The sequence below is a fragment of the Amblyomma americanum genome, chromosome 5, assembly GCF_052857255.1.
Source record: "Amblyomma americanum isolate KBUSLIRL-KWMA chromosome 5, ASM5285725v1, whole genome shotgun sequence".
Lineage (NCBI taxonomy): Eukaryota > Metazoa > Arthropoda > Arachnida > Ixodida > Ixodidae > Amblyomma > Amblyomma americanum.
In genome coordinates this window covers 153,178,494-153,196,125 of record NC_135501.1, presented here as the reverse complement: position 1 = coordinate 153,196,125, position 17,632 = coordinate 153,178,494, and the positions used below count along the sequence as shown (strand labels likewise).

Below are 17,632 nucleotides of genomic sequence, written 5' to 3'. Positions count from 1 at the left end.
TGAGTCCCATGAACCAAACCACAGTACAGAACGTCTGAAGCGATTCATCATTCTTTCAATGAAAGTCTGAATTCAACCTCTCAGTGAAAGGTGAACTGTAGCGGTCATCAAATGTTGTTGGTTTTACATTCACTTGCATTTTCCACTGAACAAACCCGAAAACAACAACAAAAAAACCTGGCTGGCTTACAACTGTAGAAGCCCATTCTCAGTTCATAATAAATGCAAGCATTACTTCAGAAACCCTTCTTTGAATCTCGCAAAATCTTGTCGCAGACTTTAAAAATGCTCTCATCAGGCAGCAAAAAAGACTCAAGAACTGAACTCTAAACCGAATGGAGCCTTATGGCTACTTAGTTACAATAAACTCTGCAGTATCATTGTACTGAATTACAGCTAGTAGAAAGGAGACTTTATCCAGAGAAAAGGAAAAAGCAGTGACACAGACGGTGAGACAATCGTAGGCCCCAGGCCACTGAGGCATCAGGCGCCGTGCTGTCTTTGTATATCAGCCAGAGCTTACTGGAGTATGAGAGTTAAGTGAGCTGTTCCGCACAGTTTTGTGAAGATTGACAGGGTAGGGATTCAGAAATGCAATTGAATTTTTCCCCTTCTTTCATTATGCGACTGTACAGTGAAGTTCGTTCAGTACGACTGCCCAGTGCGCAGTTGCAGGCTAGGAGTCATTGAGTGCGGGTAAAAGACGTCACATTGTCAACCTCAATGCTTCCATACGCTAATCTGTAATGTGCACCGTTGCTCATAACACAGTTTAGTGTGTTCCAGGCATGAAATGATTATACGTCTATGTCAACCTCAACACTTTCATACGCTAATCTCTAATGCACATCGTAGCTAATAACACTGTTTACTGTGTTCCAAGCATGAGATGAATATGCGTCTGTCATCCAGATCCATCATGCAGGCTATTCTATTATAGACAGATGTATGATGCTGTCTTTGTAGGCACTCTCTGTCAAGGCTACTTGTCGTTAAGGAAAAGGAGACACAGCAGGGTAGACATAAAATCGCCGCTGAATACGGGACCGCACATTCACCGACGCGCAATCTAGACATGTGTGCAAGAGCAACAGTTCAGTGCACCAACGTAATGTTTCAATCCCCGACTCGTCGGAAAATAATTGAAACGGCGAATTTGGCTGCAAAGCAGCTCAGAATGGAGCCTTAAAGGCAACACGCATTCCATGGGGAATGGTAAATGATTTGCGCACAGCAAATTGCTGGGCAGGAGAATAACAAAATAGCAGTGAAAAATTATTTCGAGTGAATGGCTTGAACAGAGATCTTGGCTCAAATGCAACTCTGGATGCAACCTAACAGAGAACGCACTCGCTGGGGTTAATGATTAGTAATTGAAGTGCTGTAAATCATCATCAGCCTGACTATGCCCGCTGCATGGCAAAGGCCTCTCCTATGTCTCTCCAATTAACCCTGTCCTTTGCCAGCTGCAGCCACAGTATCCCCGCAATCTTCTTAATCTTATCTGCCCACCTAACCTTCTGCCGCCCTCCGCTACACTTGCTTTCTCTTGGAATCCACTCCGTTACCCTGGAGGACCAGCGATTATCTCGTCTTCGCATTACATGCCCTGCCCAAGCCCATTTTTTTATTTTTTTTACTAGGATGTCATTAACCAGCGTTTGTTCCCTCCCCCACTCCACCCGCTTCCGGTGAAGAAAAAGTGTAAGTAGAAAACGAATTTGAACCGCTGTCTTACGAATTAGAAACGGCAGCGCTAGCCCATTACGCCACAGGAGATACGGGAATATAACTTCGCACACAGGCGAATGGTTAAGTAGGGGTGTTTTAGTGAAGGAATGGTATATTTACTCAACAAGATTTGCGGTTATATTTACGGTATAAGTGCGGAAAAATTTGTACAATGAGCCCAGGTGTATTTCACGCTGAATATTGCCGCGATTACGGCGCAGCTTATATAATGGAATGATCCGAACTGTTAATGCCAAGGGTGAATATGTAGTGAGCGATATTGATGTCGACAGAGGCAATGACGTCTATCTGATGGAGTTGAGCGAATATCTGGACCGGTTGCCCTCCTCGTCCTCCGGTCGCTGGTCGCGTAGGAGTATGCACACTAGGGACGTGAAGGCCGTGAAGACAATGACGGTTGAGGTGAGGATGACCAGCATGTCCTTGAGCTTGATGGCCGCAGTGGACACGCAAGTCCCGTTCTCCGCCTTGTGATCCTGGAAGATGTTGGGAAACGGCCAGTCAGCCATGCATCTCTCCTGTAATAGTCCGTGGCTCTTGGGCAGCAAACGACAAGACATTATGATGTATAGGTTGGTCATTTTCCTAAATTTCCCGCTGTTAGTTAAAATTCCCGCTTTGAGTCTTACAACCTTACCGAAAGAGCGTCGACTTATATTGTTACGCTGATACACTCATAACAACAATTATATGTATACATAGGGGCTCAGCCATCACGCCCATCCATGCCTTTATAAACTCCACCGTTGCTCCAACTCTGCGTACACTTTCCTTACTAGCTTGGCTTTCTGGCGCTCTCGTCCCGGTCATGAAAGCGGTGGTTAACAATTAAGGCATGATAAGTCGCACAGAGTTACCGCGACTTCGTGCCGAGTCAACCAGAGGGCCCAGCCTTCTATGTCAAGAGAGATCGGTGCTACTTATACATACGTCACTCGTATATAAGTAGAGCGTTCGAGCTTCTTGTTCTTTAGAAGACATAGAAAAGCGATTAGCGAAGAACTTGGGCCTAGGCTTCGCATTTGCTCTTTACGAAAAGAAAAATGAAATGAGGTGTGCTTACTGGCCTTCCGCTCTGTTTTATGAAACTTGCTTTTTTGCGCCATTTTCAACACACTAATCTGTCTGTATCTTCAAGAATGTGTTGCCATCGAGCGGGCGATGCACATAGTAGCGACCGGCACTGTCCCTATAGGTGACTTTGGAAGAAATCCAGTCAGCTAAGCTGTCAGTAGACCATACTGCTGCACAAGCTGAAGACGTGCTACGCGTCATGCGTTGTTACCTTAGGGCAGACGCAGGCGTGCTCCTCGCACGATGCCAGCGGTGTGGAGCAGTAGGTGGTGGGCCCACAGAGGTAGCCGAGGCCTACCAGGGGCCGGCAGCCCTCGCCCTTGAGCTCGTGGCGTGCTCTGCACTGGCACTTCCTGTCCTGGCACAGGGAGCGTGGGTCGGACTGCGTGCACTGATGCTTGAACACGCACGACTGGCCGATCTGGCGAGGGTCGAAGCACAGGTGGTAGAAGCTGTCGAACCCCATGCCCGGCTGGCACTGGCTACAACTGCAAGTAATTTCCATCATCATCATAATCCTAATCATCATCATTATCATCATAATTCAAGTTGTGTGCATTGCAGAATAACGGCCTCCCTATTCAAATTATGTTGAGAGGTTTCTGCGTGATTTCTTGCTCGCGGCACGCACAGATGGGAGGACTATCTGTGATACCGCAGAGTCCTCTGTGAGGGCTAGCAGAGCATCTGTGAGGGCTCGTAGAGCAACGATACCCCGCGAGACACCTGTTAGGGCTGCCAGTGTGACACGAGACCTGAGAAATCGTGTTAGAAATCGCGAAATCTCTGAGCTACCAACCAGATCTTATGTCACCATTTAAGATTCCGTTATATTTTCTACCGTGTACTCTTAGAATCTCTCGGTGCTCTATAGTTTTCTCAAGATTACATGTTTAAAACATACCCTTTGAGTCACGTCGATTTTGCTAATGGCGGCCAACAGATGGCGCTAGTTTCTGAACGTGCAGAAAAGCTGGGGATGGTTGCAAGAAATGTTCGCTTTAAATTTTCGCTTGCGGCTCCCAGGGAAACAAATCTCTAAATATACTTACAGACTCGAAAGAGGCATGTAGGAACTACACTAGGGGAAGGATAGGTGCCGCAGCCATGAACATACTCAGAAAAGCGCGTGTCTCAGACAAAACACATACACAACCTGGTTTGGATACCCTGACATGCAGGTATTAAGGGAAATGAAAGAGCGGACGGCCATGCTCGAACGATGAGTTAATAATAATAATAATAATAATTGGTTTTTGGGGAAAGGAAATGGCGCAGTATCTGTCTCATATATCTTTGGACACCTGAACCACGCCGTAAGGGAAGGGATAAAGGAGGGAGTGAAAGAAGAAAGGAAGAATAGGTGCCGTAGTGGAGGGCTCCGGAATAATTTCGACCACCTGGGGATCTTTAACGTGCACTGACATCGCACAGCACACGGGCGCCTTAGCGTTTTTCCTCCATAAAAACGCAGCCGCCGCGGTCGGGTTCGAACCCGGGAACTCCGGATCAGAAGTCGAGCGCCCTAACCACTGAGCCACCGCGGCGGGGCAGCGATGAGTTTCCGAGCGGGATTACCGGACGACTTTTGCACCCGAGCCTGCGACGGGAGTATGCAGAGCACCTGGCCCTATACAGGGGCTTAAGGTATAAATATCCTCCGCCACACAAGGCACTAACAAAGGAAGAGGCTACCGGGTGGCGCTGACTGCAGACGGGTATTTTTCCAAATTTACACATACTAAACAAGATGTTTCCGACACAATACAGAGCCACATGCCCGTGGTGCGGGGCGCTACCAACGCTGTACCATATCCCATGGGAGTGTGAGCGAAACATAAAATTCCACCAACACAAACACACAAGTGCGGAGCAATGGGAGAGCCGGCTCGTCAGCAGTGAGCTCACGGTCCAAAGGACCCTGGTGCAGCACGCTTACGAAGCAGCGCGGCTCAGCGGAGCCCTGGAATGAGGGCCCGACCTTGCGAAGACGGGATCCGGGATCGCCTGATATGAAGACGACGCGGATCCTGCTGCCGGCGAACTACGCAAATGTTCAATAAAAGTTTTTCACTCACTCGCTTTAAATCAGAATAAAGAGTGGCGCTCGAGAGGGTCATAGCCTTGCGTGCTCTCAAATCACGCGCTGGAAGAAATCAGCGTCAGACTGCAGGGCTGCCAGCGTACTTGGCGTGGTTGAGGCCGAGGCAGTGCTTCTCCTCGAGGCGGCAGCCCTGCTGCAGGACGCATAGCAGCGAGGCGTCCACGTTGACCGGTAGAAGGCGCTGGCTGATGTTGAAAAAGCCGTACAGGTTGGCCAGCACGTCGCGCTTTTTGTTCTCGAAGGAGCACGACACCGTTCCTTCCACGGGCACCGTCGAGCTGAACTCCAGCTGCGCCACCATAGAGGACGAACTAAAACGGACGCACAGGAACAACTCCATATGAATTTTGTTCTTGCTAAAAATCGATTCCATGGCTCATGCTAGACGTTTTTATAGCTCTCCGCCATTAAAAGGCTGATTTTCTATGTGGCAAGTGCACATAACTAGCTAGAAACCACGTTATAGCCGACTGCTTTACATTTTGGGCTAGAAAAAAACGCGAAAATGATGTAACACACACGAAGAACCAGGTGGCATAAGTGTGCTTTCTGGATCGTGTTGTCTCTTTGTGGTAGTTCCATCATGGCGCTGCTAACTCGCTCACATGTACGCTTCAATCTCCACCTATATTCCGGCCAGCAGCGGCTTTTGTAATACCGGAAAAATTTTGCGGACAAGCGAATTCCTCCTTTCGCTGCCGCAATAACATACGACCAGTGTGGCAAAAGTTTAAATCTCAGCCTCATGTGCGTAAGCGAACTACCAGATGCATTGAGGCAAATATATCTGATTGTATTAAAGAGAAAGGGCTCTTTCTGCCCAAGAAGAAAAATAAAGCACGTTAGTCCCGTCTTCTTTGAACACGAAAATTTCTAGCCCCATGTATTTCTAGCCCCATGTTGTCGATATTGTTCTCATTGTTCTAGTACCCTAATGATCGTTAATTAAGCAGAGAAGTGATCTGAGTACTCAGACAACTTGGCTGCATCGCAAAGGCGGCGGCAGCAGTGTGTGTGTGTGTGTGTGTGTGTGTGTGTGTGTGTGTGCGTGTGTGTGTGTGTGTGTGTGCGTGCGTGCGTGCGTGCGTGTGTGTGTGTGTGTGTGTGTGTGTGTGTGTGTGTGTGTGTGTGTGTGCGCGTGTGTGTGTGCGTGTGTGTGTGTGTGTGTGTGTGTGTGTGTGTGTGTGCGTGCGTGTGTGTGTGTGTGTGTGTGTGTGTGTGTGTGTGTGTGTGTGTGTGTGTGTGTGTGTGTGTGTGTGTGTGTGTGTGTGTGTGTGTGTGTGTGTGTGTGTGTGTTTTAAAGCCTACCTATCCACAAAACAACACACACCTCATGTTTTAACTGGTATTGATGTCTTCATCTATTCTACATATGGTTACTAGAAAGCAGAAAAATAACCATGTCCCACCGACAGCATGTGATTGCGTTTTATTCTACACTGTAATCAATTATCCTTTAAGCAAACATTTGTTACACTACTCATTCCCCATTGATCAAAGTCAAAAATTTAAGTAAAAAGAAAATAAAACATTCTTTCATGCTTTCCTCAGTTCCAGTTACTTTTGTAGTTCATTAACGTGCACTGGCACCGCAAAGCTACGAACGCCTTTTGAGTTTCGCGTCCACACATTCTAGGCCGCCGAGGCAGGTATCTGGTTCATCAAATTAATACGATGAGCTTGAAAATAAGATGCTCTGAGCCAGAGTCCTTCATTACCTGATGACTTCGAGCCTTTTTTATCATCCGACATAACTGATCTTCTCCCTTGTAGGCAACACAATGTCCTGGGCTGCCCTCGTATAATGGCAATTCCTTCGCCTAGTGGATCGTGGACAACGCCTTCGAGCATTTTCAGTCGCTGTACTCTCACAGCTGGGCTGAACGCTAGCATCTAATCTCTTCATTTATTTAACTTTGCTTTTTTTATCTGTTCCCGTAAGCTCTTTTTTGCTTCTCTTGTATCAAACGGGGCGCTCTATTCGCAAAAAAGAAAGGCCAGCTTTACTGTCGCATCCTGTCGAGTTCATGTAAGCACGGGGAATTTTAGGACAGCACTGACCGCACCTGGTACGGCATAGGCGGTATACCGACCGCGACTCTGCTCACCTGCGAGTCGTAGATGACCAGGGGCGGCCTGACGACGTTGGTGCGAGAGCGCGTGATGGGCGGCGCCTTGCACTTGAGGTCGTCCTTGCAGAAGTCGGTCAGGTTGCGGAAGTTGATCAGGAAGCGGATGTCGAGCGGCTCTGCGTCCTCGGAGGCGGCCGAACACGTGTACAGCACGGAGTCACGCACCGAGGCGAGCGGCTTGACCGCCATCATGCGGAAGTCCGGTATCTGCGACCGGAGAGGAAAGCAGGATCGTTCTTGAGGGACTAGTTTAGCTCGTGCGGCTAACAGGAGTGCCGCGAGATAAGGTCGATGATTAAAACTGTCGCTAGAATTTTTAATAATCGGTAAACCTTAATAATTTTCTACGCCTGTCAGGTGTTGTCGGTGCAAGCGCAGGAGCCATTTTGAAGTCCCAATTGGTAGTAAGTAGGAAGAGTAAGTCATAATGATCAACATTTTAGTCGGAAATATGACCACGCTCTCTAGTTTGTTTCCCTCAAACTTCTTTATCATATCCGCCCACCAAACTTTCTGCCGCCCCTGCTGCGCTTTCCTTTTCTTGAAATTCTCTCCGTCACCCTTAAGGAACAGTGGTTATCCGGTGGCCGCAACTGCCAAAGAGGACCGGGTTAATTGGAGAGACATGGTGGAGACATTTGCCCTGCAGTGAGCGTAGTCAGGCTGATGATGATGATGGTGCAGTTCGTTCATAGTTACAACTGAAAAATGTTCCCACTCAGTGAGGTAGCATTCGCTGTAGCGGTGGCCGGCAGATGGCGCTTGATACCAAAGTCCAGGTGTGCTTGGATTGCGAGCACACGTATTCCCATCTTCACTAGTATTAAACGACTACTTGTAGTACGTTATCAACACTACCCACTACACAACACTACTCAGTTTTGCACGTGCACTGCGCTGCCATTAATCCGAATTGCCATGAGACTATGCCTCACCGCATCATTCCTTGCAGCCATCATGGATGACGGCTCAGCCTTCAGTATGCCTGCATGTCCCTGGCATACTAAGAAAATCTGTGATGCCGGTTAGCGGACTGAAGCAACTTGCTCTTTCCAACATCCGGTCAGAACACCAAAACTGTATGCATGTTGACACTGATGGATCTGCGTCACCAAAGGCATCAACAGCAGCTTTGGTAATCCCCGCGCAGCAGTCGACCCGGATATTCATTTTAGGACACAATTCTACTTCAACCGCTGCAGAGCTTGCGGGCCTTCGGGAAGCGATTCGCCACATCTGCGGAGAACCGCCTCAGGAGTGGTGCATTTTCACAGACTCTGAGCCTGCGCTAAAATTTTGAGATGCTTCATACTGCACACCGCCTACCAAGCTCTGGCTCTTGATATCATTACACTCCAGTCATCTGCTCAGGAAAAAGTCCACCGTATAGTGTTCCAGTGGATCCCTGGACACTGCAGACTAGATGGGAATGAGACCGCCGACGCTGAAGCAAGGAGCGCCGTCAGCAGTTGCCTGCGCACAGCTGTGCCATTCTCTACGCCGGACACCACTTGTCTCCTTTCGGGATCTATGAGGAGTGCGACGGCTAGGTACTGGGCCCTGCCAGACACTCGACCCATCCGCCTTAAACGGCTAGATCCGGCGATGACCTTTTCTGTTCCTCGCGGAATACCACACCCTATTGCATACGTAATCCATAGATTACGTTTAAACGTCGCCTTCACGCGCAAATACTTGCACTTAATTGGACAAGTGGACTCCCCGGACTGTACCACATGTGGTGTGCTAGAGACGGTAGAACCTGTTTTAGTGGCGTGCCCAGCATATGTACGAAAAAGACTCATGCTAGCATCTGGTTTATAGTCTTTTCACACCAGGCCCCTCTCGGAGGATTTGATCCTCGGCGCTAGGCCAGATAGTTCGAAAACTGTACAGGCTGCGCGAGCGCTCTCACGCTTATTAAGCGACACGGGCCTTGCCTCGAGCTTGTGATGTTAGAAAGTGTGCCTTGTTTTTTTGTCTTTTTTTTCATCTGCCTCCTCCCATCGTCATCACCCCCCATCGTGACCCTCTCTTTTTTTCTCTTCCCGTTCCCCAGTGTAGAGTAGCAAGCCAGATTTTTATTCTTCCGGCCAAACTCTCTGCCTTTCCCGTAAATAAACCCCCCTCTCTCTCTCTCTCTCTACCTAGAGAGGATTTGTTGTGGCCCGAGACTACCTAGAAAATTCTCTTAGGGCAGCAGACGAAGGCTGGCAGTTCACGATTAAGACAACCAATCTTTATGCCAGAAGACTGGTTACAGCGTACACTCTCACAGGTTGTATCTAAAAAAGAAAAAAGCAAATTTAAGTAATGTTAAGGGACAAAGCAAAACCAAAACCACAGCAAAGCAAAGCGCTCAGAACGGGCTGCCATCATTCTCCTAGCTGCTGCCCAATGCTGCCAGCGTCCTTTTCCGATTTCACGAACACAATGCCAACATCGTTTTGCCAATAAAAGGTGTCCCATGCACATATTCCTATTAATTACACATTGTTCACTTAATGTCATTAGTATCAATCATTTTATTTGCTCTAACCTCCATTCGTACTAACAATACACTGGAGCGTGGGTGCGAATTGCACACAAGAGAGAGAGAGACAAAAGAAAGGAGAGGCAGGGAGGTTAAGCAGGAGATGCCCACTAGGCTACCCTACACGTGGGAAAGAGAACATAGGGAAAAAAGGGAAGAAACAGCGGCAACGAAATGAGTTTCTCACGTATCCTTCGACCACTATAAGCTTAATGTTTGAAGTTTATAAACGGGAAGTCAACCCCGTGTCCTTTTAAGCGCGCCTTCACCGCTGTCCTTTGTCATCAAGGTTTTGTCCAAGGCCCCAGAATCTTGGTTTCTAAAGAGGTCGAGAGCCCCATCAAGGAAGGCAAGGAAGGCATGCTCTCGCTCAAAACGAGGGCAGTCACAGAGCAGGCAATCAATCATAGAGAGAACAAAATCAATGCCAGTAGCAAGACACACTGACGACTAGGTACTAAAACTTCCAGAATATTGTTAATCACAAGAGACGAAAAAGGGGGAAAAGAACATGATTTGAATACAACACTAAGTCCTTCCAAAGAAGAGCGCTTGATCCGCTATCGTTTGCACCGAATCGTTCTCATTGAACATAATTGTAGAAAAGGGGCTACTCGGAGGCTATTGCCGGCACTCACTACAAGAAGACTGCGTCTTCAAGCCCACCTTCGGAATTCCGAAGTACCAATCCTTGAAACCGGTGGCGTGGTGCAGCGAACAGAGGAAGGCAAGGGCGCACAGCACAGCGTCAACCTTACGACCTCGGGCGGCCATCCTGGGATTTGTAAGATTCCTTGGAGTAAACCCTGAAATAAAAGGCGACGTATAGTATAACACAACTATGTATAGCTGTGCTTAGCGTTGTCTGATTAAATGCGCTTTTCGTTTTGGCAACGGCCCTGAACGTTGACTGGTTGCGGCGCCGGGTTCCGCGTCTGTCTCGCTTTTCTAATAATAATAATCGTTTTTTTTGGGGGGGGGGGGGGGGAGGGGAAAGGAAATGGCGCAGTATCTGTCTCATATATCGTTGGACACCTGAACCGCGCCGTAAGGGAAGGGTAAAGGAGGGAGTGAAAGAAGAAAGGAAGAGAGGTGCCGTAGTGGAGGGCTCCGGGATAATTTCGACCGCCTGGGGATATTTAACGTGCACTGACATCGCACAGCACACGGGCGCCTTAGCGTTTTTCCTCCATAAAAACGCAGCCGCCACGGTCGGGTTCGAACCCGGGAACTCCGGATCAGTAGTCGAGCGCCCTAACCACTGAGCCACCGCGGCGGGGCTCTCGCTTTTCTAGAGCTCGAAACAGACGCGACAGAGCCTTGCCAGCATGCTGTGCGCGTCGTTAATTCGCTAATAAAAATGGCTGCCTCACCTCCTAAGTTAGCCGTTGTCAAATCCTGGAAGATGGCGGCGGCCGATACAACAAACTGCGCCGCAGGAATCGGGCGCGGAAGCAGCTGCAGAAATATTTAGGCGCCCGGGCACGTTCCACGATGCATGAGGCACTTCTTTCTCACTTGGAAAGCTAGCGAGGTAAAGCTAGCGCAAGGCGCGTGAATCACTTTATCGAGAACCTTTGCCACTTTTTAAGCGAGGCTTGTTCACTTTCCTTCTCCTAACTTTCTCTCCCTTTCTCGTTATGCCTAACGGCAAACATCTCGAATAAAAGAAAAAGACTGTGCACTCGGTGGTCACCTGATCGCGGGCGCTCTTTGGCGACGAACAGGAAAAACAGTACTGCACTTTTGTCCATAGCCGTAGCCTTAAAACCTAACCGCGTTTCGAAGAAGGCGAAACGCAAAGGCGCCCGTGTGCTGTGCGATGTCAGTGCACGCTAGAGATCCCAAGTAGGCCGAAATTTTTCCGGAGAGCTCCACTACGGCGCTTCTTTCTCTCTTTCTTCTTTCACTTTCACCTTCCTCTCAATTCCCTCACGGGGTGCCTAAGGTGTCCAGCGAGAAGTGACATTGCTACTGCGTCATTGATTTTCTGATAACAGATCGTTTTTTTCAGATTCCTGCGAATGAATGAATGAATGAATGAATGAATGAATGAATGAATGAATGAATGAATGAATGAATGAATGAATGAATGAATGAATGAATGACATATTTATCTCCAAATGTGGGGTCAGGGAGATGAGGATCTTCAGCAGGTCGCGAATAATAGTGAATACGTGTGCAGTGATAATTTATGGGTCAATATGTACTGCACATGTTGGGCTCCAAGCATCACTTTAGGGCGGTGGCGACCTTCAGGGCAGCCAGGTAGCTTTCAATGGCCACTCTTCTTGCTCCTCTCTGGCATGTTTTTTGTGCAATGTTTTGTTCTTGATCCTGTGTCTCTCTCTCTCTATCTCTCTCTCGTAAACCGTGCTCTTTTCTTAGTTCTCTTAAAGCGGAAACTCGCTCCACTCTATTTTTTTTATAAAGCAGATGACGTTACTTTGTCATATTGCTAAAAAATAGATGCGTTCTTTGAAGAAGCCCCGTCCCTGACCTCTTTCTCTGTAGTAATCCCTCGTTCACTAAAAAGCTCTGTTCCACCTGCAGGACTAACAGAATGCTTTCTATCTGGGCCAAGTGGAAAGCACTTTGGGTAATGCGCCATATGCTCCTTGCCAGCACTATCCCCACATCATCATCATCATTTCTGTGAGCAAGCATTCCTAATGAGCTTGCCTCATGTGGATTAGAAGCTGTTTCTAAGTGAGGGTGGAGAAAGCTTGAGGTAGAGCAATCCTTATCACATATTCGCTGCGATGCAGGGCCGTTTTTCTTTTTTTCTGCGAGAGCGTTTGTACCCTCAGGTTGAAAAGAATTGACGGGCGTCGGCGCTGGCGACTGTTTGAAGCCTCGCAGCCGGAGCGGCAAGACCAACCAGCCGCTCCGGCAACCTAGGTGGGCCACTTAGGTCACGTGAACTTGTGCCGTCATAAAAACCTGTCCATCGGATTGCGAGGAAGCTGACCACCATGCCAGGTTGCAGTGAAATTTATTACTGGTCGCGGGAGGTTCCCCGGGAAGAGCAAACTGGGCCACACAAGACCCACCGCTGGGAGCACCAGCCATCGCACGGCAGTGGCGCATCGCTGAACCGCTGCACCACAGGACCAGAAGTGTCATGACTACCAGGGATCACTGAATGCAAAGTGCAACCATGTGCGCAACCAAGGGGCAGTGCGTCAGCGCTGTGCTGGTGTGTGGTGTGCGGCCGTATGTGATCCAGGCTAGCACTCAGTACCATGCATGAAGTACATGTCTTACTGCAACTCCTGTCTTGAGTAAAGACATAATATCCAGAATGACCAATTCCGCATATGTGAGCATAAACACACTAACTCTGTCGCGTCATACCATTAAGGCGGAGCTTAACTGTCCCCTCCAGTTTTCTTTAACATGCGCTGACCTCGCACCGCACACGGCTGCTCTCTTCCTCTTTGCGTACGAAGCAACTAGCCCGGATTGCTACTGGCATGCAGTTGCTGCTATCGCCGCCACCGATTAGTTAAATTCCTTTCGTAGATAGCCTCCTCAAGAAAAAGTTCCACGTTTGAGACCCATGCCATTCATCTCTATGCCGTCCCCGACTCTGTTCGTTCGGTCAACCCAGTCACGTCACAATAGTATAATTTTGTTCGCCGGGCGCGTAAGTGTACGCGGGTTCTCCAAGACATTCAGGTAATTATAACTATGAAGTGAATGTCATCCATTCAATCTGATTTATCTGACCTTCCGTCCTCCACTATGTACATACTCGCCACTCTGAATCCTAACCCTGCCTCAGCCTGCTTTTCAAATTTAGAGCATTTGTAAATTTAAAGAAAATGAAAACGGAAGAATGAATTTTGTATTCACTGAAAACTTTCTTTACACTGAACATCTTGGGGACCTTATCAGCGCAGCAAGAAGCCCCAGCTAGGTTTAGCAGTCTGGGATTGCATTAGCGGCTGCATCACTCTCGTATTATTGCAGTGGTCCAAGCTGTACTAGCTGTGTTTTAAAAATAATTATGTGGCGTTTAATGTTATAAAGCTGCACATATGGCCATGAAAGTCACAATGGAGTGTCCTGGAATAATTTTGAGCACTTGGGTTCTTTACCGTGCACTGACATCGCAAAGCACAAAGGCATTTTTTTTATTCCGTCTCTTTCGAAAGGGGGCCATCGGGAGCGTGTTTCGATCCCCCCTTTTTATTCAGCACTAGGTTCTCGAGTTCGTCTAGTTCCACATGCTCCATTCGTCGAATATCTTCAGAAGCAGAAGAAAAGGAAGAGTTCATTGGGGCAGCGTCATTGACACAGTCCAGCGACAGCAGTAATGTACTTTCAGCGGTTTCCTACAGCACCAGAAGACAATGCAGCCGCAAACGCTCTTTCTCGGGCAGCCAACAGAGCTACCGGCCGAGGCATTGCACCGCCTCTACCATCTGCTGGTAGCGGTCCATTCGTGCGGCCATTCCGGACCAGCGCTGGTGGGGGGTCGTATCCATTGCTAGTACAGCCAACCATTGCTGGCGGCCCTCACCCTCAGGTGCTTCAACCTGGTGGTGCCCTCGTAGGCCCTTCTGCCGTTCCTGGCCTCTATGGCCCGGTTCCACTCGACGAGCCGCCGCCCAGTCCTTCTGGACGCCCGTATCCGCTGCCGGTGCAACCTGCAGCGGCTATCGGTCCATATCTACTGCAAGTACAGCCGATAGCTTCCGGCGGTCCTTATCTTCAGCCGGCCCATTCTACTGCTGCTGGCATTATCTACCCTCAGCCTATCCAGCGCGGCGCCATTGGCATTGACCCTGCTCAGCGTTTCTATGGTCCACCTACACCAATCGCCCCTCTGCCACAGCCAGCTAAAACTCCTGCTGTGGACGTGCCCGTGCCATATGACGTCGCAGCAACTCTGGGTAAGGCCAAATTTCAGGTTTCGTGATTATAGTCGTTACTTGGCGGCTCAAGCTAGACGTGGCTATGCGTTAAGAAAAAGGTAAGAAGAGATGTACAGTCAGTTTCATATTTAGTGGGAGCGCGGCAATGCCTGGCCCGGCTAGCGCCAGCGTCATGCGGACGCGGAAGCTGGCGCAGGCGCAGAGTACTGCAGAGACAAGAGGAGACAGACGCTGCGCTCCTTAGTGGTGAAACCTGATTTCCTCAGCGCTAAGCGTTTGCTTAGCCATATCTCTTGTTCCCACGTATCAGACACGCTGTACAGTAAAAGTTTTCATGGCAGGAAATAGTTGAGAAACAAATCATTTCATTACCCTCTTTCCAGTCATCAAGTAATAGAAATGTGCAGCCTAATTGTTATGCGTATCGTAGAGTACACCTTTCAATATCAACAATTAGGATTTGGAAGCAAGCAATAAAATTTTTTCGACAGAGATATCTTGCATCAATTTTTTGGTTGTGGGTGTACGTGAAAACCTCGAAATGAAGCGGTATGAACCACGGTTAGGTGGTATTGGTGGTATAAATGTTTATAATTTGATGGTATTACGCGAAAAATTCAATAGACCCTCATATACCTTATTTTTGCTGTACTAGTACTCAGTCTTTGTAGTTTACGGCATTTGGGTTCTGCCGTTAGCGCAATGTCTCGCGACAGAAATCTCCACGTTCATATGATAGCTAACCTTAACGTAATCCAACCGGTGGGTATGGATCATCTACTTATGAAGGCGGGCTGTTTCGCGAATGCGTAATTTGTGGCATTGTGTAGCCAATTGTGGCCTGATGGTGGATGCTCTGAGGGGATTGAGGAAAGGGAAGCTACCACTATCACTTCGCCTCAGAGAAGGGTGCAAGGTGTGTTAGTATTTTGTGTGTATTTCTGTTCACCGACGTGAAAAGAAACGACACAGTCCTTTATTCGCAGCAATTGCTCTTGCTGAGGGCTTGATAAAATAGAGTACCATGGGCAATACAACGCTCCTGTTTAAAACTGTAGATTTTATTGCACAAACGCAGTTTTTTCATATTTACCCCATGCAGCGTCCAATCATAGGCAGCGGTAAAGAAATGACACTAGACAACCATTTCTTTTTTTTAATACGCTCTAGGTCAAAGAAATGAAGTTAACCATCGTACTGATGCGGGCTAGTCGGTCATAAACTCCAACAGTGGCAACCATAAAAGGAGCACTTGTGTTGGTGTCAGTTTTGTGTTGTTTTAGATGCTTTGCGCCGTAGGAGCAGGCAGATTCCCTTGTTGTGCTATTTGTCGTGCTCTCAAGCCCCACTACGCTCTACCATTACAAGGATTGCCAGGCAGAAAGGTCGATAGCAACATTACAGCACTGCCGAAGCGAGGCAGTTCTACTCTTCCAACCCCAGCTAAAATCGATGGCATACTGTATTGAGGTTGCCAAATATTTTACATTTCGTGAAGTAAGAGCCAACAGGTTTCCCGGTATTTAAATTGCCCTCCATGCCTACCCTGCACTGGCGTCTTTGCGCTTGATCTTACAAGATGCCTCCCCCAAACTTTTGATACCAAGCGCTGCTCGTATACGATCCAAATCCTTTCGTTCCTCCTTTCCCGCATGGGTGTGGGCGCTGCTTCACTTGCTCCGGTTGCATGTGTAGTTTCCTTTAATCAGTGTACCCTCAAGGCCGTGCGGCATTAGGAGAGTGGTTTCAAACAAAAAGTATAAAACGACCTAGAGGAATTAATCTTATAAAGTGGCTAAAATGACGGTATATGAGGCGCTGCTTAAGGAGAGGGACTCTTGGACGCTTGCTGTCGATGCCTAAAGGTTATTGCACTGTGCTGGTGATAGAGGTAGAAATGAATGAAAGAAGACGTTAGTTCCGCAGATATGGGACACAAATCTTGTGTGATCAGCATAACAAGAAATATGAATCTAAAGATTCGCACCTTCATTCAGAAAATGCGAATGGTTGAAACATCTTACGAAAAATAAAACACAGGCGGAACATTTTACATCAAGAAGCTAAAGTTGGCATTTTAAGGCTGGACCTAATTGAGGATGTACCACCTGTTCTGTTATGATTGAATTATAAAAAGAACTAACCATTCTGCGCCATTTTTAACCGTGAGCAAAATGGCATAAAATAAAAGGAGGTCCATTTCCCGCACCGCCGGCGTCGAGCAGGAGTTGTTGATACCTTCACCTATTTGGACAGAGCATTAGGACAAAGCATGAAGAAAGTAATATATTTTGGTGCTTATGGGTTCAGTATTACCCGAGTGGGGTGGCCCAGAGAGCCCTTGTACGATTAGCCGGGGCAACGCGATGTGCAATCTTCTCAACCTCTCTACCACTTTCAGTCGGCTCAACGCATATTATTCGCTATCATCTCTAATGCCTTCTATCGATGCCAAACCTGCTGTACCTACGCATTCCTTCTCTTCCGCTTCTAGAACCCGTGGTTCCAGAGCTCGAGACGCCCACTGGAGTTTCTTCTAGCCGTCGGAGCCAAAAAACACGGCCTGACTGGGTCTTCTGTTTGGCGGTGACTTTGGCCATGCTGTTGCTCATCCTGGTTGCCGTCGTCTACTACATCTTGCGAATGCACCGTCAGAGAGAAAGATCATTCATGGACAAACGCCAATAAGCCTACGACCATTGAATTCCGGGACTTCCGTTGCCTCATTCTCCAGACTATGCGCAGTTCATCCAGCGTTTCGTCCTTTATCTGCCGACGGCGTATCATCTTTGTGCGCTCCCCAATGTAGAAGCCACGCAGAAAATAATGTGAATTTTAAACAATATTACTATTAATGACTTTTCTTGCATCTCCCGTGCACGATGTCGAAGACCCGAATAAAATTATTCGATATCGACAAAATGTTAAAGCCCCATGCCTCCTCAGTGGCAGCTTTATAACCTCTTTTCCAGGCTTCAAAATACATGTGATGAGCACTTGACGTAGCAGCCACAACAAAAAAACATATCAGAAAATCAGATAAAAACTACACTCAGTAGAATATCGAACAAGAGGAAAAAAATAAAAGTTACAATCAAATTTAATTATACATTCGTGGAATATTTAGACATGACGAGCGTACTTCGAAACCAGT

General features: G+C 47.9%; 2 protein-coding genes across 2 annotated transcripts; one reads left to right on the top strand and one right to left on the bottom strand.

Moving 5' to 3' along the window:
• Positions 1 to 1,812: 1,812 nt before the first annotated feature.
• LOC144135163 (uncharacterized) lies at positions 1,813 to 10,394 on the bottom strand. Its single transcript, XM_077667902.1, has 5 exons — positions 10,262 to 10,394; positions 7,039 to 7,269; positions 5,014 to 5,219; positions 3,038 to 3,314; positions 1,813 to 2,228 (listed from the first exon to the last, which is right to left on the bottom strand). The coding sequence occupies exons 1-5, from the start codon at positions 10,367 to 10,369 to the stop codon at positions 2,037 to 2,039; spliced, it is 1,014 nt and encodes a 337-aa protein (XP_077524028.1). The 5' UTR covers positions 10,370 to 10,394; the 3' UTR covers positions 1,813 to 2,036.
• Positions 10,395 to 13,910: 3,516 nt separating this feature from the next.
• On the top strand, positions 13,911 to 17,363 carry LOC144135161 (uncharacterized). Its single transcript, XM_077667901.1, has 2 exons — positions 13,911 to 14,496; positions 16,973 to 17,363. The coding sequence occupies exons 1-2, from the start codon at positions 13,917 to 13,919 to the stop codon at positions 17,164 to 17,166; spliced, it is 774 nt and encodes a 257-aa protein (XP_077524027.1). The 5' UTR covers positions 13,911 to 13,916; the 3' UTR covers positions 17,167 to 17,363.
• Positions 17,364 to 17,632: the final 269 nt, after the last annotated feature.